The sequence below is a fragment of the Podarcis melisellensis genome (assembly GCF_964234715.1).
Source record: "Podarcis melisellensis genome assembly, chromosome: 4".
Classification (NCBI taxonomy): domain Eukaryota; kingdom Metazoa; phylum Chordata; class Lepidosauria; order Squamata; family Lacertidae; genus Podarcis; species Podarcis melisellensis.
In genome coordinates this window covers 77,354,336-77,378,176 of record NC_138531.1, presented here as the reverse complement: position 1 = coordinate 77,378,176, position 23,841 = coordinate 77,354,336, and the positions used below count along the sequence as shown (strand labels likewise).

Genomic DNA, 23,841 nt, shown 5'->3' with positions numbered 1-23,841 from the left:
CTGTGCATGCCTCTCTCCTCCTATGCAGCCAAGAGACTCCACTATTGTTTAGTTTCACTTCCAACGAATCCTGTCTTATATTATGTATAAACCAGAGATTGTGCTTTAAAAGAAACAAAGTTCCTCTGAGTTCCATCAGAGGAAAAGGTGGAGTGAAGAAGAAGAAGAAGAAGAAGAAGAAGAAGAAGAAGAAGAAGAAGAAGAAGAAGAAGAAGAAGCAGCAGCAGCAGCAGCAGCAGCAGCGCTGCTTTGAAGTTGGCTTGTTAGAAACTTATTTCCTACAGTCAGAAAGTTAATTTCTACATAATGCTAAACTAGGAGTGTTTGAATGAAAAATAAAAAATGAAATGCTAGCAAAGTCCTGCTTCTGGCTGCATGAAAGAAGAAGGGGGAGCAGAGGGTGTAAACCCAAAGCTTCACTTGAATTCATTCTAGCGCATGCTCACAGCACCAAACCACAGTTTAGTGTTACGTGCAAACCAGTTCAGTGTAAACACAAGTGTGCATCCTGATTCACACTTGCAACAGTCATGGAAGGCTAGTTACACCTGGTTGTGTAATCCTGAAGCCATTTATATATAATTAAATCTCATATCGGGAAATAACTATACATGTTGTTTAGTTGTTTAGTCGTTTAGTCGTGTCCGACTCTTCGTGACCCCATGGACCAGAGAACGCCAGGCACCTCTGTCCTCTACTGCCTCCCGCAGTTTGGTCAAACTCATGCTGGTAGCCTCGAAAACACTATCCAACCATCTCGTCCTCTGTCGCCCCCTTCTCCTTGAGCCCTCCATCTTTCCCAACATCAGGGTCTTCTCCAGGGAGTCTTCTCTTCTCATGAGGTGGCCAAAGTACTGGAGCCTCAGCTTCACAATCTGTCCTTCCAGTGAGCACTCAGGGCTGATTTCCTTCAGTATGGAGAGGTTTGATCTTCTTGCAGTCCATGGGACTCTCAAGAGTCTCCTCCAGCACCATAATTCAAAAGCATCAATTCTTCGGCGATCAGCCTTCTTTATGGTCCAGCTCTCACTTCCATACATCACTACTGGGAAAACCATAGCTTTAACTATACGAACCTTTGTTGGCAAGGTGATGTCTCTACTTCTCAAGATACTGTCTAGGCCTGTCATTGCCCTTCTCCCAAGAAGCAGGCGTCTTTTAATTTCGTGGCTGCTGTCACCATCTGCAGTGATCATTGAGCCCAAGAAAGTAAAATCTCTCACTACCTCCATTTCTTCCCCTTCTATTTGCCAGGAGGTGATGGGACCAGTGGCCATGATCTTCGTTTTTTTGATGTTGAGCTTCAGACCATATTTTGCGCTCTCCTCTTTCACCCTCATTAAAAGGTTCTTTAATTCCTCCTCACTTTCTGCCATCAAGGTTGTGTCATCTGCATATCTGAGGTTGTTGATATTTCTTCCGGCAATCTTAATTCCGGCTAGGGATTCATCCAGCCCAGCCTTTCGCATGATGAATTCTGCATATAAGTTAAATAAGCAGGGAGACAAAATACAGCCTTGTCGTACTCCTTTCCCAATTTTGAACCAATCAGTTGTTCCATATCCAGTTCTAACTGTAGCTTCTTGTCCCACATAGAGATTTCTCAGGAGACAGATGAGATGATCTGGCACTCCCATTTCTTTAAGAACTTGCCATAGTTTGCCGTGGTCGACACAGTCAAAGGCTTTTGCATAGTCAATGAAGCAGAAGTAGATGTCTTTCTGGAACTCTCTAGCTTTCTCCATAATCCAGCGCATGTTTGCAATTTGGTCTCTGGTTCCTCTGCCTCTTCTAAATCCAGCTTGCACTTTTGGGAGTTCTCGGTCCACATACTGCTTGAGCCTTCCTTGTAGAATTTTAAGCATAACCTTGCTAGCGTGTGAAATGAGTGCAATTGTGCGGTAGTTGGAGCATTCTTTGGCACTGCCCTTCTTTGGGATTGGGATGTAGACTGATCTTCTCCAATCTTCTGGCCACTGCTGAGTTTTCCAAACTTGCTGGCATATTGAGTGTAGCACCTTAACAGCATCATCTTTTAAAATTTTAAATAGTTCAGCTGGAATACCGTCACTTCCACTGGCCTTGTTATTTGGGCGCCTTCCGACCTGAGGGGCTCATCTTCCAGCGTCATAACTTTTATATGCCTGTTGTCTTTGTCCATGGAGTTTTCTTGGCAGGGATACTGGAGTGGCTTGCCGGTTCCTCCTCCAGGTGGATCACGTTTGGTCAAAACTCTCCACTATGACCTGTTCATCTTGGGTGCCCTGCTCGGCATAGTTCATAGCTTCTCTGAGTTCTTCAAGCCCCTTCGCCACGGCAAGGCAGTGATCCATGAAGGGGAACTATACATGGTTTGGTATAAATCCAGAATCCCTCTACCAACCAGCCCCAAAACATATATAAAAATATAAATACCCCTCTTAGGCTGCAATCCTAAACAGTGCAACTTAATTTCATGTAAACATGCATAAGACTGTGCTGCACAATGTCAAACGAACAATGGAAGATGAGAAACAGTTCACAGAGAATATGGACAGTGGTGGTGGTAATATAATATCTATTCACCAAACCTACAGAAAACATGTTTTGGAAAGGGAAAACTTATGATACTGTTTAGCATCAACTAAAGTGGGTGGGAAATGAGTTCCATATCCCATCAGAAACTATGTGGGATTGTTTGTTGAACAAAAACACATTGGCTTTAAATTCAAGAGAGCTATAAGCAAAGCTTTAGTAAACTAGCCACCTACGGGTATTGCACACTATCCATTATAGATGAATGCTATTCCCATATGCCTAACATCTAGAACTGGGAACCATGGATCTAAATTGTGAGTTTGCACTTCGGTATTTGATTCCCGCTTTTCCAACAGCAATGTTGAGCACAAGACGGCTCACAATAATAATAAAATTTTTAAAAGAGCAGATAATCCTAGCAAAACCACAACAGCCTATAAATAAGGCAACAAATTAAAAATCAAACAATTAATACGATTTGCACATTAGCGTAAGAATGTAAGAAATAATCCCTCTGCTGGATCAGGCCAGTTCTCACTGACCTGTGGAAAGTCTGCTACCGGGACCGTGCACTTCCGCTCCTGTGGTTTCCAGCAACTGGTATTCAGAGGCATACTGTCCCCAGCTGTGAAACCACAGCAAAGTCATTGTGGCGAGTAGCAACTGATGGCCTTGCCATACATTCATTTGTCTCAGCCACTGAAGCCGGTGGCCATCCTTACATCTTGCAGGAGCCAAGCCTGTAGTTTAACTATGTCCTCCACACAGTACATAGCCTTCCCTTGTCCTTCCCATAATTCTTATATCCAGAGATAGCTGTGTCCCGTTAACGTACAAGGAAGCAGCTGCCGCTTCTGCAAAATTGTGCTTCGAATCAACTCTTTGTTGGAAGCTGAACGTCCGGTGTGGCTTCTGCTATTATTTTCCGGCGTGCCTGCGCAATCAGGAACCAATCAGAAGCCGTGCCTTGGTTTCTGAACCTTTCGGAAGTCAAACGGACTTCCGGAACAGATTCCATTTCACTTCCAAGGTATGTCTGTATATGGACTTTGTGGACTACACACTAATTGCCCACCGCAAAGCCCCATGCTTTGCACTGCATGCTGTGCGTTTATAGAACAGAATTGGAGGGGGAAATCCAATTTATTTATCTATAAAAATATGTTCATTATCACTATTCTTAAGAAACGAAACCAAAGCCATTTATAGCAAAAATACATATCTACAGTAAAAACCATGTAAAAATTTTAATCAGAGATCAGCAAACTATGGCAAATAGATTTTTCTTAAATGGCTCCATAAGCTTGGCAGCACAGAGGTTTTCAGCAGATGTTTAAGGATTGAAACAGAAGGTGGCCGCTGAATCGCTATTGGCAGAGCATCCCATAGAAATGGGTTGATGACCCTAAGCACTCTGTTTCTTGTTGCTGTCAGATGAGCCTTGCCAACTTGCAGTATGACTAACCAAGCTCCTGCAAACGATCTCAGTGACTGAGCTGGAATAGAAGGGTTTAGGCAGTCTCTAAGATACCCAGGACCTACGTTTTTCAGGGCTCTGTAAATTCATACATTTATTTATGGACGTTGAAAACTATCGCCATCCTGGAAAGAATTCCAACTCTTAGAAGGAAAGCTTTAGCCCATAAACTGAAGTCACCAGATCTTTTTATTGTTACTTTAAAGACATGGGCTTGGATCCTACATAGATTAACAAAGTTTACAGTAAGTAAGCTTTCCATCCAATCTGCCCCCCTACCACACCTAAAAAAACCTCTCTGGGGGGGGGGTCAGGGGCCTTCCCTGACAGTGTGGGCTGGGGATAGCTGCTGCGTGGGGTAAGGAAGGGACAGGAAGCTTCCTTGTATACGGAAGCTTTTAATGTTTCATATTTTATTATGTTTTTATATCAGTTGGAAGTGGTCCAGAGTGGCTAGGGCAACCCAGTCAGATGGGCAGGGTACAAAATTAATAATAATGATAATAATAATAATAATAATAATAATAATAATAATATGGCTCCAAGACTGATTTTCATTATTCTCCCCTCCCCACAACTTCCCACCCCCATACCCAACCCCACATTGCTCAGGATGGTTCTACTGATCCTTCCTAGAGGGTTTTTCAGGACTTGCTGGGAGAGGAGGGGATAGATTATGTTCCTTAGAAATAATTGGAAAGGTCAAAGTCAAATTAATGTTACGCGAATTCTTTTGTCATGTGCGCCGTCCTTCCCAGGTTCTTATATAGGGCTGGATTTGACAAAATAGTTATGCTTGTGGGAGCTGCTGCAACGAGTCTTGAAGCGCCATGGGGCTTTCCCCTCTCTCCTCCACCCACACCCCCAAATTGGCTCTGGAGGTCAGCAGAACCCCAGAACATCATGTGTTAGGAGGTCAACTGTTTTGTCTGGCAAGCGGAAACTCTTGCACTGGCAGAATGAGTAGAGGACCTGATCCAGGCCCTATTGCTGTGCGACGCAGGGATCAGGCCTGATCTGCCCGACTCCCACCTTTCACCACCATGAGTTGCTAGACTTGCAGATACAGTGGTATCTCTGTCACTCAGTAGGTTCAGATCACTCTGTAATATCAGACTAAGCCCATTTAAAATAGCCACTCAAATTCCCAAGAAAATTACTATCCAAAAGTAAACACAGCATTTTCATAAATCTATTTCAGCCAACAATCTTTAACAGCCATACATTTCCATCCAATGTGCAGAAAATCTGCAGCTTCGTCTATCACCATAATTTAGAAGTGTTTAAATTATCAACCTCCCACAATCTTATAAGGGTTCTTGCTAAAATTTGAATAAAGATAAGGTAGTAAAATTTTAAATTACCGTGTCATATTTATTAAAATTTGATGGGGACAGCAGGGATCAGATAAAATTTCTCTAGGGGCTGGGTTGGGTCTTTGGCCCAGCAGATTATTATCTACAAACATCATGCCACACAAAAATATAAGCATTCCATTAGATAATCTGCGCCTTTACTTAGCACTATCACACGGCTCCCCAAGAATACTCTTGGGATACAGAAGTGATGCTGTTTTGAACATTATTCTAGAGATTTAGGGAACCTTTGAAAGTCAGATGATGCTCAGTTATGTCTACACTTAAGAAACTGAGAGATAAGCAAGACTTTTCCCACTACATACAATCCCTTTGCAACTCCTTCTTGTGACGCAAGAGAACAAACCGGGAGGGCTTTGACAAACCGGAGCCTCCTGTTTTGTCTGAACCACCAAACTATTATTGCCAGTATCAGAACAATCCAGAATATTAGTTGATTTAATATCCAGTTGATTTAATACCCTGGCTTGTTGTGAAGCTGGTAACTGTAGTTTCCCAATTCAGCTGGTAACTGTAGTTTCCCAATTCAGTTTCCCAATTCAGAAAAAACAGGAAACTATGGTTAATTAGAAGCTTCCTTGCTTAATCATGAATTGCATGAAGGGGTAATCAATGGGGTTTCGAGCATTGGACATGGGGGAAGGTTCACTCGTATCTCAGCTTATTAAGCAGGGATGTGATCATCCAAACGCAGCCACTGTGGCTGACAATAGTGTGTGCTGGCAGAATTAAAGATAATCCCAAGTTAAACAAGCTAGCTGGCAATGTAATTTGACTCTGTTCTGAAAATTATATCTAACAATAAAGAGCACAAGCCAGTTTCTATGTGTAATCAGTTGGCCCTTTCAGCTGAGAAAACTGCCAAAAATGACACTAATTATCACCGAGCATGATGATATATTTGACTTTATTCACTAACAATACAGCTGAGATAGCAAACCATTGTCCGGCATGAAAGGAATTTGTTATCTCGCAGTGGCAATTTTACACCTGGGCTTCTCTTAGGCTTGCTCCTTCTTGTGCATGAATATTGCCATTTTGGCTGCATAATAACTGGCACTTGCAGAACTGAGTTCACGGGTAGCAAATGATGCACTGCAGCCTTCCAGTGCAATCTCTGTGTGTGACAAAACGCAAAGCTAAATGCTTTCCCACGCTCTCCCCACAGTGCTGCAATGCCCACAGGGATTATCCTGCGAAGGAGTAGTTAACTTTGCCCCCCAGGACATCCCCATGCTTGGTTCTGAGGAACTTGCTATATGGATTGCTCAGCCTTCATTGGTCCTCATAATCAGAGAGTGCCAGCACAGAGTGAAACACTCTGAGTATCTGCACAGCAGACAGGAGTGCCTGCTCCTAGGGGCCGAGGCAGTTTAAGCCCCTACAGAGTACTTTTTGAGGGAGCTGAGCCCCTTCAGTATTCAGAGGGTGTTCAGTTCTGCTTCATGGCTCCTCATAGCATTGCACAATGTCAGGGTGTCACGCAACTTATCCACATTATGTTGCAGCATCATGTACCTGACAGCATGCGGTGTCACGCATTAGCCCCCTCAATCCTCTTAAGATGGCGCCTGTGACTGCAAGCACTGACAAAGTACACCTGATCCATTGAATTTGAACCACACAACACATTGCCCACAGACAGTGTGAGTTCATGTGTGGCCTATCAATGATTGCCCCCATCCCCTTTATGTCTGAATCCAAGACAATACAGTGGTCAAGGAAAGTAGCCACAGTGCTGAGTGAAGCCAAGGGCCAGGCCCATCAGTGATATTGCCTTCAAAGGGGTTAGAGTTGCACACTGATGCCTTATATCCACAAGTCCTCTGTATACAGCTAATAACTAGTGAGGTCTCGTGGTTAGAACGTTGGACTTCTACTATGGAAGACTCGGTTTCCGATAGCCGCTCAACCAGGAAGCTTGACTTCACTCAACTTCTACATCCGCTTTCTGTTTTTAGGATAAGACACAGCTAGACAAGTAACAAAAATGTGTGCACAGCTCTCCATTATGAATGAGCTGAAGGCTTAGCTCAGGAAGGCCGACAGTGTTTGCCAAATTGTAAAGGCTCAGAAAGAACGTTCTATACTTAGCATCTTTAGAGCTGGTTAAAAATAAAACTAGAACTGAAAACATTGTTTCCTCAGGTGGATGTGGGTGCCAGCAGAATGCATGAGTGTAGCTCTCTTAATGGATTTTCCCACATTTTTTCCTTCACAAGGGCTGTGACCCTACAGCTGGGGAAGGCAGTCATTCCAACTGCAGCTTTGTGTCTATCCAAATAACTTAAGGGCAAATTTTCTTCAAGGGAATTTCAAAACATAAGAATATGCTTGAAATGAAGTTTAATGTCGGGCGCTAACAGTTTGTTATGTAGAACTATGTGTTAATGTCGGGCGCTAACAGTTTGTTATGTAGAACTATGTGTTAATTTCCCCACTGATTTCAATTGGATTACAGATTTGCCTCATCTTCTCTCCCAGAATGCCTTGCAGTGACCCATTTGTATCTTCCATCTTTGACTGGCCTTCAGTGCTAGGCCATCCAGCAACTTAATTGACTGCTGTTTTTCTGAGACATTCAAGGAGATGTGGAATATAACTGTTCCAAGCTTTCTAACCATCAGTGCTTGCTTGGCTTTATGCCCCAGACATAATAAATGGCAAATAGAGTTGTTAAGAGAGGCAGTAACCATTATGTGAAGAGATATTTTCCATCCTTACAGATATGCAGTGGAAGAGAGAACTATAAAATAACTGTGAGTCACTGCGTAACTGTATTTTTTATTTATTTTTTGTCTGTAACTGATTTCTGAGGCCACAACCAAACAGCAGCTTCCGCTGGGGACTGTAGCACTAAGCAGGAAGTGGGGGGGGAATGGTATATTGAGGAAGAGGCACCAGGTAGCTAATACCACAGCTGACTTGCACTGTAACACCTGCATCTCATAATGTGGATTGCAGATGTTAGGAATGTTTATCCAGTGTATATGCCACTTGCAACCATCTCCATCCTGAAGAACCCCATATTACCAATATTCTAGCATTTCCAATTCTGCATATCTGCCTCCTTTTCTGGTCTTTGCTTTTATTTTTTTACTTTTCTGGTCTTTGCTTTTATCTTTTTCGTTCTCATTTTCAGTTGCCTTCACTCGTTCTCAGTTATGTCAACACTGACGGGCTACGCTTGAAATGATATGAACATGGGAGCAAGCTCTACATCAAGACTTACTACATTGTGGCATCCCTTGATCTACGAGGTGATTGCTGATTGGCTACGATCATCAATGTGACTAATCTCAGAAGAAGAAAGAAGCAATTTCAGTTACACACACGCACAAATAAAAAAAAACACGTTGCTGTCCTAGATTTTTTTAAACTCTAAAATTTGACACAGGGAGGCAGCAGAGCAAGGGGAGGAAGAATGAGGTGCAATGACTGAGCCTGTTGAGACCAAGTGCCTACGATGAAGAGAGATGTGAAACAAGCCATCAGGTCCCAGTGCTTTCCTTAGCCACAACTCAAGTGTCAGACAAGCACACCAGCAAATCAAAAGTTGCTCAAGTTCATCGGTCTTACCTCTCCCTGCCTGCTCACTCCTGCTGTTGTTTCCAGCTGGATAAATTTTAAAAAGCACTCCAGAGTGGAGGGTCTGAAATGGAAGCAGCACATTCTCCTCCGTATTTAGGAACCTGGGTGCAGGGCGCTTTGCTAACTTTTTCCAACAGGAAGAGGAGGCGGAGGAGACAACCGTAGGCAAGTGAAGGCATGAGCAGGCAGATGGGGCCAAGGCAGATGCCAACAATCAATCTGCCGGTATGCTCATCTGAGGGTTGGGGTTGCAGCACTATGAAGACACATTTTATCTTTAATCTGAAGTGTGTTTAAGACTGTGGTCCTGAACTACCAGTCCTGAAAGGGAGTGAGGAGGCAAGGGAGGTATTTCATTTCAAATTAGGCCAGACACAATGACGTCCATCTTAGGTCCAGACGAGAAGAAATGGGGATGTACCCCATTCCATTATCCTCCCTTGTCTCCTGCCCCATTCTAAGCACTGCCACCATCAGTAACACCACTGAGAAGAGGAGGAGTCGTCTGGATTTGATATCCCGCTTTATCACTACCCGAAGGAGTTTCAAAGCGGCTAACATTCTCCTTTCCCTTCCTCCCCCCACAACAAACACTCTGTGAGGTGAGTGGGGCTGAGAGACTTCAGAGAAGTGTGACTGGTCCAAGGTCACCCAGCAGCTGCATGTGGAGGAGCGGAGACGCGAACCCGGTTCCCCAGATTACAAGACTACTGCTCTTAACCACTACACCACACCGAGAAGAATTAAGCCTCCTGAGAGAGAATCAGAAGTGTGCAATGTTTCTTAAGGCAATGTACTGTTGTTGTTGTTTAGTCGTGTCCGACTCTTCGTGACCCCATGGACCAGAGCATGCCAGGAACTCCTGTCTTCCACTGCCTCCCGCAGTTTGGTCAAACTCATGCTGGTAGCTTCGAGAACACTGTCCAACCATCTTGTCCTCTGTCGTCCCTTTCTCCTTGCGCCCTCCATCTTTCCCAACATCTTTTCCAGGGAGTCTTCACTTCTCATGAGGTGGCCAAAGTATTGGAGCCTCAGCCTCAGGATCTGTCCTTCCAGTGAGCACTCAGGGCTGATTTCCTTCAGAATGGATAGGTTTGATCTTCTTGCAGTCCTGGGACTCTCAAGGGGCAATGTACTACACTATGCTAACTACTGATTAGAAAGTGCCCCTGGGAGGGGAGTGCCTTGTAAATAAAAGGTTGTTGGCTCTGTTACAAAATTCCCCACATCACAAGACATTTTCTGCATTCCTTGCTGAAACCCCTTAAGCCTTAAATAATGCCTGTATTACACAAGGAGGTTGTAAACATGACAAGCTTTATTTTAATAAGTCAGCACACACACACACAAAAATTGGAAAAATGTTATCGGCTTTTTATCTGGCAGCGGATCATGTCTTAGAGTCACATGGCAGCAGACAACACTGTGAGGCAAGTACCTTCTTAACTAAACAACATGAATTTTGCCCTTGCATTTCGAGAAGCCTGTTGAGAATTGTTCCTTTGTCAAAGTCTCTCTCCCACAGTTTCTGCTATGCAAGTGTGTTCAAGACTCTCAAATAATTCTGAGCAGAAGACAACTGCGGGCAGAAGGAAGTGGATTGAAAGACAGCAAAAGGAGAGACAGCATTTCAAAGTGCTGATGAATATTTATTAATAGCACAATGTATTTCAGCCAAGAGGCCTTATTCAGAGACTCTCTCTAACAGACATACAACAAACGTATGTGTAACACTCAGTCGTGCATGGCATGGTAGAGCACTGCTGCTCCCCTGACCTCAAGTGGGTCACAGGGAGGTTGGAGGGCGCAAGCGCCCCTGTAGGAGCACTGGATTGGCTGTGCTTGTGAGTTTTCAGTGTGTGAACCTCAGCACGGCTGCATCCTTCCCCCTCTACTGGCGACGCAATTAAGTGGAGGTCAGGTGAGCAGTGCAGTGCTGTCCCCTACAGAACAATGGTGTTGATATCAATATATATATTAATGTCCTTAAAAACACCACAAGGCTTGTGACTTTTCTATAAAACCAAGCATGCTGAAATCCAAGTTACACAAATGTGTACAACATGTGTAATGGTGCTATTTAATATCTACATGAAGCCATTAGGAGTGGTCATTAGGAGTTTCAGGGCGAGGTTGACCATCGGCATGTTGATAACACTCAACTCTGTTTCTCCATAACATCTGAATCGGGAGGGGCTGTGGAGTCCCTGGGCCATTGCTTGGGCGCAGCGGTGAAGTGATGAGAAAAATCAAGCTGTACGCTTTTCAGCGCCTGCTAAAAACATTCTTGTTTAGGCAAGCCTACCCAGATGCTTAGAAAACTGAGGTAATTTTAAAGTATGGTTGTTGTTTTTTCCTTGATTCTCTTTTCCCTTGATATCTTCTTCAATAACTCGAGTGCAATGACATTGGTAATGATCCCCAGCTTTAAAAGACATTGGCAGCAGCTCAATTCTCCATCAGAAATACAATTATGTGCTTTTTCTTGACACTCCCTGAGCGTGCCTGTTAAGCTGGGCGTTTGGTGATGATCCCTGGCTGTCAAAAATGTTTGTAACCAATATGTTCTTTACAAGAAGACCACACATTTGCATTTTAGTGTGAGATATGCCTGCGCCACTGCATTTGAATGATTTAAGAAGATGTTGTCCAGATACCTGTAAGGTATATTTGAGTAATATAGTTTCAAATAGCTGCAGATGCACATGTACTGAAGTTTACAGTAAAGCGTTTTACGAGTAAGCTTTTTTAATTGCACGCATTTTTGTAACTTTATTTTGGCATGTTTATTGTTTTTAAAAAGCTCTTGGGGTGCTTTTCAGGCTATTGGTATATTTAACATTGACATTGTGCTTTTAGGCCTTTATTACTACAACTGTTACTACTACTGCATAAGTATTGTACTCCTGTTTGTTGAAAGAGCCTGGATGAACCCTTTTGACCGAAATGCATTAGGCTGTAAGTAAGTTCTTTCAGCGTCTTAAAATGTGGCCTCTCCTTTTGGCAGTTTCTTTGATGGTTGCTTCCTGGTGTGTTTTAGAAAGATAGCTGTCACATAGTTATGGGGGTTATAATAATGATGTAGGGCCTTCATCTGAAGTCAAAGATTTCCTTTCGACCCAGTGCTGTTGCGTTATGTGTGCAGAATCTGTGCGTCCATCTGGTAAATTTTAATTTGCCATGTGATGCAAGGAAATGGCTAGTTATGATCTTCTCTCATGGTTTGGCATCAAACAACTTCAGCACTTACATTTCCTTACAACAGGACACTTTAAACAATGCCAAATATACAACAAGCCAGTTTCTAACGACTAGTTCACGAGGTATTAGCGCTTAAGATTTTAAGCCTGAGATCAATCCTAGCTGTAATTTTAGGAGGTTTCAAAAGCCCTGGACTAGAGAGACATTTCCAAATCCATAGTTACTTGCCTTCTTCCTTTGGAAGTTCACATCGAGTTTCATTGAGGCGCACTTGTTCAGTGTGTTCAGACGTCTAGAAGCAAAGCAAAATCCAAAGATTAGCATCTCATGAATCAACTGGCCCTTTATGACCTTGCACATTTCTCCCATCCTCTCTCTTTATGGAAAGAACTTCAAACAACTTCCTGTAAAGATAGACTGGTAGTGAAATATGCAGTGCTAATTCCTATCCACAAGACTGGGGTGCAGAAATATGTACATACAGTGGTACCTTGGTTGTTGAATGGCTTGGCTCCCGAACAAATTGGCTCCTGGAAATAAGTGTTCCAGTTTGGCTCCTGGAAGTACTGTAAGTGTTCCGGTTTGCAAACTTTTTTGGAAGCCGAACGTCCAACGCGGCTTCCGTAGCTTCCGATTGAGTGCAGGAAGCTCCTGCAGCCAATTGGAAGCCACACCTTGGTTTTTGAACAGTTCTGTGAGTTGAATGGATTAAGTTCAACACCCAAGGTACCACCGCACCTGCAATTTAGATAATGTAGCAACTAGTTTGGTGGCTTGAGAACGGGCTACCTATCATGACAACCAGAAATGGAATTTTGAGGCAATTCCCATGTTCTTTGTCACTCTACCCAGCTCAGGACCACAATACCTCAAGGACTGCCTCTTCCCATATGAACCTACCCCGACCCCGAGATCATATTCTGAGGCCCTTCTTTGTGTGCTTTCTCCTTGAGAGGTCCAGATGGTGACAACACAAGAATGGGACTTCTCTGCAGTGGCTCCCCATCTGTGGAATGCTCTGCCCAGGGAAGTTCTCCTGGCGCCTTCATTATACACCTTTAGGCGCCAGACAAAAATGTTTCTTTTTAACCAGGCCTTTGGTTGATTTGATTGACACCTTGTGCCCTTTTAAAATGTGGGGTTTTTTGGGGGGGGTGTTATTGCGTTGATGTTGTTTTATTTTTATTGTGTATTTTGTGGTTTTATATTTTGAATTTATTCTGTGAACCACCCTGAGACCTTCAAGTACAGGGCAATATATAAATTCAATAAATAAAAATAATAAATACCCCTGCCCACCTGCGTGAATCTTATAGACTGTCATAACATGAAGGGCATTTACACAATCCCAGTATTAGAAGGAAAATGAAATAAACACTGGGCTGCAACAGGAAATGGAAATTAGCAGCAATGCTCTATCTATCTTAATAATGAAATAGTTGTACCTCTAATTTCTCACTACAATACAAAGCAATAAACATGATCAAAAGTGCACAGATTGCAGTTGGACTTATTTTTAAGTACAAGACTTAAAACTAAACTCAATGTGTGAAACAGGCAATATTGGAGAAGAATGGAAAGTGGAATGTATACCCCATAGTTGTCTTTGGAGTATATATATTCTTGATGTATTTCTAGTCAAAATATTTTGTAGATTTTATAAACACTACAAACCTTGGGGTTCGGGAAAATATTTGTTTATTAGAGGTTGATAATAGGATAAGCTGCACCCCACAGGCAATTAGGTCTCTCTCAAACCACTTTTAACATGCATACACAAAAAGCATTATCATTTAACTCTGACCTCAGCTCTACGTAGCTTCAGCAGAAGAGCTCCTTGCTCTTGCAAGAGTTCTATAGTGTAACCATGGTCTGCAGAGCTTTCAATCAAATACCCTGTTTTCTATAGACCCCATCAATGGTATCACTATTATAAGTGAACTAATCTCATAAAGTTCTCATCTACTTGAAAACAGCAACAGTTTGCTGTCCACATTTTGCTGCAATATTTTCGTTAAAAGATAACTCCTTTCCTTAAGACTCAAGGTTACATTTTTTGTGAAGTCTCTGACCGATTTCCCGCTTACTAATTTAGCTATCCATTTTAAAGCAGAAAGATGATGACATATCTTCTGGGGTCCTTCCAGCATTTGAAACAGATTGTTCCAATGAAATGAAAGGATTAATGGTTGTCTTTATGTCTCCAGAGTCTCCAATTAAATACAGCCTGCCTGGATTTCTCGCACCCTCTTGACGTGCCAATGGCAGAAGACAGAATTCTCCATCTGTGTACATCTGTCATTGGAATAAGAGGCAAAACCTTGGCAAGAGTAATTCCAAACCCAGAAACAATAGTTAATGATATTTTGATCAATGACAAAAGCTTGCTTTTGTGTGTTATGTTTTGGACTCTGTTGGAAGCTGTTTCCCACAAGTACAAAAATATTCATCAATAGCAACATTCATTATATGCATAAAATATATAATTGTGAAAAATGCAACACGAGCAGGGGCCCTGATTCATAGAATCATAGAACTGTAGAGTTGGAAGGGAAGGATCTAGTTGTGCAATGCAGGAATCTCAGCTAAAGCATCCATGACAGATGGCCATCCAACCTTTGATTGAGATTGTTGCTTGCCTGCATTTTGCCAGTAGAAGCTACAGCCATGCCAATGTGTACCCGTTCATAAATAATGCTCAAAGTGTTGTGTTTTTTAAAAAATAAACTTGGGAGCATGTATTAGCCATAAGACCTAGAACATGTTCGATATGGAGTTCAATGATACTGCAGAAAAGCCTTGAGACCGAAGAGGAAAATGTCTAGACTCTTTTTCCACTCTCAAAAGCCACATGGCCCATACTAAATATAACAATGTTGTAGAGTAAAATCTCCCAAAACCGGGCTGCCTTCTGGGTGGCCTTTTGCCCTTCTTCCTTGTTATTTTCTGACACCTTAAAATTGATCAGAATCCTAACTCCCTATGACTCCAGTCTGCAGCTGTTACTGAGCAGCTGCAAAGGAATTTGGCCAAGGGCATGTCAGGGTCACAGGCAGTAAATGCAGGGCTGTGCCCAGGGTACACTTGCAGCAATACAGGAGGTCTCCTGCATCAGGGCAACTCTGCAATGAGTTTACAGCAAGACACAATGGCTTTGGGGAAATGAACTTGGCCACGTCAATGGTAATGGTTTACCTAATAGTAGGAGTCTCCTTCTTTTAAGCAGAGGCTTGACAACCGTATGTCAGGAGTGCTCTGATGGTGTTTCCTGCTTGGCAGGCGGTTGGACTCGATGGCCCTTGTGGTCTCTTCCAACTCTATGATTCTATGATTCTAGGAAGGGTATGATTCTCAACAAAGAACCTCTAGTCAGGAGGGGTAATTTACTTCTGGCTACCCCTTTGCTGCAGCAATTGCCCTCCCACCCCGCCTGATTTCTCCCACAACGCAGCAAAGGTGGCCTGGCATCTTGGATGGAGGAAAAGTGGGGTGCTGAAAAAAGTGGGTGGTGGTGGTGGTAGAAGAATTAAGCATCCTACTCCTGCCCACCACTTCTTGACACCAAACCTCACCTCCTCCTTTGCAGGGGATCAGAGTACAGTCATACCTCGTGTTACGTTTGCTTCACGTTGCGGCTTTTCAGGTTACGAATGCGGCGAACCTGGAAGTATTTACTTCCGGGTTCGCTGCACACACACGCACAGAAGCGATCTGTGCACTTCGCACATGCGCAGAAGCACTCTTATCGTACTTCACGCACGCACAGCAGAGGCACTCTACTTATGGACTTTTTGGGGTGTGAACAGCACCCCGAAACGGATCACGTCCGTAAGTAGAGGTACCACTGTACTCTAGCACACAAACCAGGCTCTCTCCCAACCTGGCTTTAGCCTTATCATCTCCTTCACAGAGATGTTGTTGGGAGGGAGGGAAAATACACGAAACAAGGTTGTCTGCATGCTTTGCAGCGCTATAAACACCATAATAAATTACAACAAGTATTAAAAATGCACTTTACCTACAAAGAGGTTCTACAAGATCCTTGTCAAGAAAATCATGGTCTTTCTTTACAGCAGCAATGTCAATCGGAAACTGGGAATCTACAAGAGAAGAAGCAGCTGTTACTGGAGTGGGAAACACATTTTCTTCCAAGAGGAGCTGAATGTGATTCCAGACTAAATTGCAAACAGAAGGGGAAAACCAAAATGTCCTCCACATTTAATTTCTGATAATATCACTTCCTTTTCCAAGTTCAAATGGAGTCGTTGAAATGTGTCAACTAAGGTAACATCAGCATGTCATCATCCAACTACAGTAAGAAATCAGATGGTTTATATTTCAGTCTCCTAATAACAAAGCAATACTGATCAGTACTACAGTTGTTGTTGACTATTCCAGCCTTCCCCAACTTGGTGCACTCCATATATCGTTGGACTACAACTCCCATCATCCCTGACCTTTAGCCATGCTGGCTGGGGATGATAGGAATTGTAGTCCAAAACCCACTCCCTTCATTAAGCGGCTAACAACACAAATAATATGAATGCTGTTAACCTATTTTTATTTTTAAACAGAAATATAACAAGTGTTTCCCTTTTTCATAGACTTGTAAACAAACCACTTAGTAGCATTATGAGTGAAGAATTGCAGTTTGTGACTCAGGGCCAAACCTGATGAACTACATGAATGGCTTTTTAAAAAGTAAAAAAAAAAGTGAATAAGAGTGTGTGGCTATAGTGACCCTGGTGAGAGGTTTTCATCTTTTCCCCTTAAATGCAACCACAATCCAAATCAACCCCTTTATTTTTGCATTGTAAGAAAAACTTGCATTTGGGCAACTGGGGGATTTTCTTCCAATACAGCTGTGGGTTCTCTGATTCAGGCAAAGTCTGCAGGGTAGAGGGTAAAGGGTTTTAAAGCCCTCCTAACCACCACACTAAGGTTCCAGTCCAGATTGTGCCCCCCCCAACTCCCTGCACCTCGGATTACTTTTAAAAACAAACAAAAAACATTTGTGCATTTCCGATTGTGTGGTTGGCACATCATTTGTTTTATGGTCCAGATGTAGCCCTTCATAGCCCAACATGGAAACCAACAAGACAAAAGGTGTGACATTGTTAACAACAATGTGTCACAACACTCCACCTCCACTCATCTGTCTTCAATTTTAAAAGTGTAATGTTACATTTTTTGGAAAAGTCATTTGAAGAGAGCGCCCCCTGCTGTACCACACAGCTCTTAAAACTATAACCAACTATCAGCCAAGACAAACGCTCTCTTCACACAGCAAAGAAACACAGCATCATGAACTCCCAGCCTTACTGTATATTAAAAAGTGTATCCCACCTGTCAGTCCCTGCCGGGATCCCCCAAGGTGGTTCACAAAAATTAATAAGACACAGTCTGTGAAACAATACCAGAAACCAGGTATTGCAATGGCAGAATGTGTGTGGGGGGTTAAAGCAAACCATCAAAGGTTTTGGGAAGCAGTCAATATGCTAATGGACAAGGGGCCAACCACCTTGGTGTCACAGCAGAAAACACCTGGAACTGTATCCCAACCAAACAGACTTCGTATTTGCAATGGGATTCACAGAGGGCCTCCTGATGAATTACTGTATTTTTCCGTCTATAAGACGCCCCCATGTATAAGACGCCCCCTATTTTGGGGGACTCAAAATTGTTGCAATTCCACCCTCAGCACTATCCGCATATAAGACGCCCCCTAATTTTTGACATTATTTTTTAGGGGAAAAAACCTAGTCTTCTACACGGAAAAATACAGTAAGTGGGAGAAAGAGGTCTTTCAAATTGCTTGACCCCAAAGCATTTAGGGATTTGTAAGTAATGTTTATTTATTTGATTCATAAAATTTATACACTGCTTGATTGTAAAAAAAGAAGAAGCCTCAAAACAGTTTACAAAGAGGGGGGGAACAGTAAAATTATTGGATGGCCTATTTTTCACTAGATTAAATTTGCGAAGATTATTATTATTATTCAGTTCATTTCTATACCGCTATATATTTTAAAGAAAAAAATTTCAAAGCGGTTACAAACATCAATAAAATAATCCAGAATAAAACATTATTGAAGGAAGTCAAATATAAAGTATACATTCAAGGCAACACAATTAACAGGAAACTAAACTATTATTTTCAAGATTTCAATATGACAAAGGAGATCAACTACAGAATGTACATTTATCACAGCAAATTTATTTCAAAAGAAAACATTACTAAGGGAAGTCAAATATAAAATATGTATTTAAAACAGCATAATTAACAAGAGAAAAACATACTGTAGGTTTTGTATCATTAAAAAAAACACCACACTTTTATTTTAAAGTTTATTATTGTTTATATTTTGAATTAGATCTATATGGGGCCACCAAAACCTTTTAAATGCTATGGGGCTTCCATGGTCTTAATCTTGGCCTGTGACTACCTGTTTCCCTAGAAGCAAAACAGGGTCCACAAGCATCCCAAACTGAGAACATGGTCTTTAAGGAAAGTACAAAATAGGATTATACCCTGAATTGCTTCTCCTATTGACTAAAACAGCAATTCTGTTTTGCCTGGATGAAGTCTAAAAATGATTGTTCTATCTGCTTTGGAAGATGGTGAATGTTGTTGGTTCAGTGCTGAGGCACTGAATTGAACATGATGCCCTCCCCACCAACAAGACTACCTCTACAATTCGAGAAAAGTGGAGCAGTTGTCGCACTGCCCCCAAAACATACCTTCGTACAGTTGTGCATACTGTGGGAATCCAGCAGCTCGCAACCAGTCACAGGCCTCCTTCGCCTCAATTTCTGGGTAAGAAAAAATGGAAAGTTTTAATACTGAGTTTGATGCCTTTGGTATTTTTAGGCCACAATTAACAGAAATACAACTCACAACGTAAGCAGTGTGCATTGAAAAGTAAGGTTCTGTCACAAATGTGACAGGACAAAGCATTTTGATTTTGTATCAAAGTGAATTTTATCTGTATCCTTTCATACTAAATTCAGTTCTGTTTTTAAAAAGTCAAATTCACTAATTTTGGATTTTTTTAAAAAAATAATAATTGGCTTTTCTTGCCAATAATGCCATAATTTTAGCAACCTGCGGAGGAAACACATTTTGCTCGATAAAACCACGCAACTTCCCTATGATAGACATATAAATCCAAGGCTTTCATGGATTCTTTATTAGGTCACATAATTAAGATTTATTTATCAAACCTAATTTTTTAAAAGTAACTTCCATCAGTCTCCTGTTAGTACACTGAGTTCTCGTTTTGACATCACGATAAATAATCAGACTGCACTTGGACATAATTATAAATAATAATTCATTGTGATGGGAAGGAACTGCAGCAAGCCTTCGGCTCAAGTGCTCCCTTTCCCCTCTTCCAGCCCAGTCAAGAGGAGGGATTCACAAACATTAGCTTCATTTTTTAAAACTGCAATGTAATGTTATGTCTGAACCCTAAACCGTGGTTAATCTGAACTATGGTTGGTTGAAACAAACCAGCAGCATAATCAATAGTTTGAAGTTGGCTTTTTCAAACAAACCATAGTTACTATTAAACAAGTTTGTCAGGCAAAACAATATTGTGGTTCAAGGACCCGATCCCCGCAAAGTGGAATGAATACACAAGGACACGTGATATAAGGTTAATGGGCAAGAAAAGGCCACAACTTTATTGATTACAGCAAGTGAAAAGATATTGGCTTAGGCATTGGATTATGTCAGCTGACTCCACCCCCTCAGAGAGGGGTGAGTCTAAAACAAGGGGGGGGGGTTATTCACCAGTAGGTGGAGCCTGTTGATGCGAATCCAACTATAGGCTCTCCCCTGATGTCACCGAGGGTCGTGCCATGGCCTCCCGCCAAGCAGGCATCGGACAGAATACATGACCGCCAGATTCCTTTAACAGAATACCCAAAAATTGAAGGCATAGGCGATGGCCACACCTAGCCCTTCGACACACCACAACACATTATTCCAATGCCTAACCTACCCACCAATACCACGAAAGTTGTGACGATTGCTACGAGGTAGGCGAAAAAACCAAAAAGCCTAATGCCAAATGGAAAAATTCCTACCAGGCCCCCCGGACAACCAGGGCGACCAACCTAAGGTCCATAGCAAGGCCAAAGAAAAACTAAGACCCTGAGCTCAAAGGGAGTGGAGGGTGGGTGACTCGCGACGGGACGACGAAGAGTGAGGCCGAGGAGGGGCTGGCGCTGCAGCATTTAGGCTGCTGTACACGCCCCCTCAGAGGCACCTGGTTGGGTGCCTGCTGATGGGCGTGGGTGCCAGCCAGGTGAGTGGGAGGCAGGGGGCAACGCCCCCTGCTGGAGGCGGAGCTCGGCTCCCGCCCACAACCACTCCCCTCTCTTCCAGGAGGAGAGTCTAACTGTGAGGGCTGAGGAGGGAGCTTATGAGTGGCTTGTTGTCAGATTATAGCACCTGAGAGCAGTCTACATGACACTCTTAACAACAATATAGCTCTTAAATGCCACACACCTGAGAACTGAAAGGGTGATAGCTCCACCATGATCCAATATTGTTCATTACATATTTGGCAAAAAGATAAAATGTACTACATCATCATCATCATGATTATTGCATTTATATCCCACCTTTTTAAATCCAGGCTTACGGAACAAATAAACTGTACAATTCCCAACAGCTGTATCCATAGTGGGTTGTATTTTAGGTTTCAATTTTTGCCACATCTGCAAAGCACTCTTGTGTTTAACGTTTAACTTTTGTGTGGCTTGCAAGTAGACTTGGGTATACATGAGCAATTTTGGGGTAGTAAGATTTGGGGTAGTAGACTGTAAGCATATGGGTAACGACATGTCTCTTTTAACTTTTGTGCAGCAATTGAGGTATAAGGAATAAATAACAATGAAGAGTTGCTGGGAGAGGTAAAAACTCCTGTAAAACTTTATCAACACTTCTTCTTTTTTAACCAAAATATTGCTATGTCTCCTTTCAACCAGTGCAACTAAGTGACTACGCTAGCAGAATGTGTCTGTGCGTGAGAGAAAGAGAGTGCATGGGGCTATTTTAATGCACACAGCTAGGAATCAGTGAATCAATAAAATGTGTGAAAGAGTCTCATCCCTGGACTGATGAAGGATCCACACTGAGCAAAAGAACCTTGAGTGCTGTCACTTGACTGCACAAATAGTTCTGTCAGCATGCCATGCATCACATCTTAAGGAGTGTGGAGTCAACCCTGTCTCCTTTGAACTAGTGCAATATTGCTCCTGCAAAAGGAGGTAGGAAAGGCTTTTAACAAGGATATGTGATTGAGCCTACTGGCTACTTTTCTACATAGTTTTGTTATTGCTGTCAAAAATGAAAATGAAAATCAATGCTTGCTTGTTCCAAAGCAGATACAGTGGGGGATATTGTAAGTAGGCGATGAGATTCCATGTCATTGTAACATTTCCATAAATGTCCCAGAAATGATGCATAGGCATCTCTGAGCAACCATGATAACTTGTAGTGCTGGTTTTTTAAAAATAAATTTAAAAATCACATATAAACACTTCAAAAGTTAAATTGAAATGAGTGCATGTATGTTGTATCATGCACGCTCAATTGAATCCTGGTAATGAGATTTTCAAATACAGAAAGCATTAAAATGATTTCACACCCTGCGATGCAATTAGTAAAACAATGATTCGAAGAAATAGGACTTCCAAAGTGGTATTTCTGTTTGTTCTTGGACCCTTTGCAGAATGTAACAGCACCAGTAGGACTCCAATAAATGTAGCAATTTGGTTTTTCTTAAACCCTCTTTCACTGTGACTCAAGGGCATCCAGGCCTCCATTGTAGCTGTCACTGGGCAACCATGTACCTTTATATAAAGGAGTTTAGAGGATATTCACACAGTCTTTTGCCTCTTTAAAGGTGATTTGTGAATGGAAAAATAACTGTGTGTGCGCACGCATACACCGGGGCAGAGCTGTATTAATTCCATTTTACTCAATTCCTTAGAAGAAGAGAATGAAGAGTACATGTCTGGCAGAGATAGACACGGTATACCTGCCATCACCAACTTGGTGTCCTCTACAATTTGCGGCATTAAAACGCCCACCATCCCTGACGACCGACACTTCTGGCTGCGGGTGATGGGAGCTGAGATCCAAACATCTGGATGGCGCCAGACTAGTGAAGCCTGCAGAATACAACCCATTAGCTCCCCTCCTACCTTAGTATCCTTTCAAGCATATACTTCTATGTTAACTCAGTATCTGAACAAACACGAGCCCAATAACGCATAAATGGTTAACACACTAATAAAGACAAAAATCTGAATGGGCCTGAGAACTCAAGCACTTCAAGGGATGGTAAATCAAAGGAAGGCTTCCCAACTGAGAAGAGCTACCATTCTAATCAACACTACAATCATTTCTCTTAAAAGCATCCTTAAGCTTAAATTGGTTCCCTTGGATACATCCTGATTATGCAGATTTCCCAGCTAAGACTACAGTATTGAGACTGCACATTTATGAGCCACAACATAAAAAGCAAATGTGCATATTCCTGTCTTGGGAACAGTAATGGGTCCCCCCACCCCCGGAAAAAAATATGATGCAATAAAACATTTGCAAAAGCAGCAGGATAGCATAAGGAGTCTCTTTTTCCTACGTTTGTTTTATGTAGACTTTAGTTACAGCATCTGCTCCGGAAAATCCCACTTCCAGGAAGCTTCAGATGATAAGCCTATGACAATGGGGCCTGGTGTCCAATGGAACCAATAGGAAGACAGGGAGATCAACAGGAGGTGGAGACAAAGCGAATGACAGGCAGGGACACCAGAATTTTTGGGCAATAGGATGTTAGGCCTATTGGGACGCGGGTGGCACTGTGGGTTAAACCACAGAGCCTAGGACTTGCTGATCAGAAGGTTGGTGGTTCGAATCCCCATGACGGGGTGAGCTCCTGTGGCTCGGTCCCTGCTCCTGCCAACCTAGCACGTCAAAGTGCAAGTAGATAAATAGGTACCACTCTGGCGGGAAGGTAAACGGTGTTTTCGTGCGCTGCTCTGGTTTGCCAGAAGTGGCTTAATCATGCTGGCCACATGACCCAGAAGCTGTCTGTGGACAAACGCCGGCCCCCTCGGCCAATAAAGCAAGATGAGAGCCGCAACCCCAGAGTCGGCCACGACTGCACCTAATGGTCAGGGGTCCCTTTACCTTCACCTAGGATGTTAGGCAGTTGGGGACTGGCAAACGGCAGACTGAAGCTGGTGGGGCACTGCCCCATTTGTCCTACTGGACCAGCTTCCTTTGGCCTTGGGCTGGCTATGCATTATTTTTAAGGTTTGTACAGCACCAAGCAATTTTAGGCACTTTATGTTATTATTATTTTTGTAAGATCCAAAACAGGACAGGCAACATTTTGCATTGATTTAGGTTTGGGTCGCAAAAATGTCTGCAAGCTACCAAGTTCCAAACAGCTACTACACAGATAAAAGAAATGTACTTAGTGATACATTGCTACTAAGTTTGGCTTCCTTGGCCTTCATGTTTCCTATTTTAGTGTTTGCTATTTTTCAATTCCTCCCATAAGAGCTCAGAATGCTTCCTAAATTATGTGATCAAGTTTATTGGAAACAAGAGGGGTCTTGATGACACAGTGTTGACTTTGTACAGAGGCTCAGCATTAT

The 23,841-nt window shown here is 42.5% G+C and overlaps 1 protein-coding gene across 4 annotated transcripts in view; it reads right to left on the bottom strand.

Annotated features, from left to right (window-relative positions):
* Positions 1 to 23,841, bottom strand: part of STARD13 (StAR related lipid transfer domain containing 13) — a 208,462-nt gene that overhangs the window by 26,454 nt on the left and 158,167 nt on the right. For all 4 annotated transcript variants that reach the window (XM_081909308.1, XM_081909310.1, XM_081909309.1 and 1 more), the window contains 3 exons: positions 18,904 to 18,975; positions 16,181 to 16,262; positions 12,391 to 12,454 (listed from right to left, as the gene is read on the bottom strand). In XM_081909308.1, coding sequence (XP_081765434.1) covers positions 12,391 to 12,454; positions 16,181 to 16,262; positions 18,904 to 18,975 — 218 coding nt within the window. The remainder of the gene's footprint in view (positions 1 to 12,390; positions 12,455 to 16,180; positions 16,263 to 18,903; positions 18,976 to 23,841) is intronic.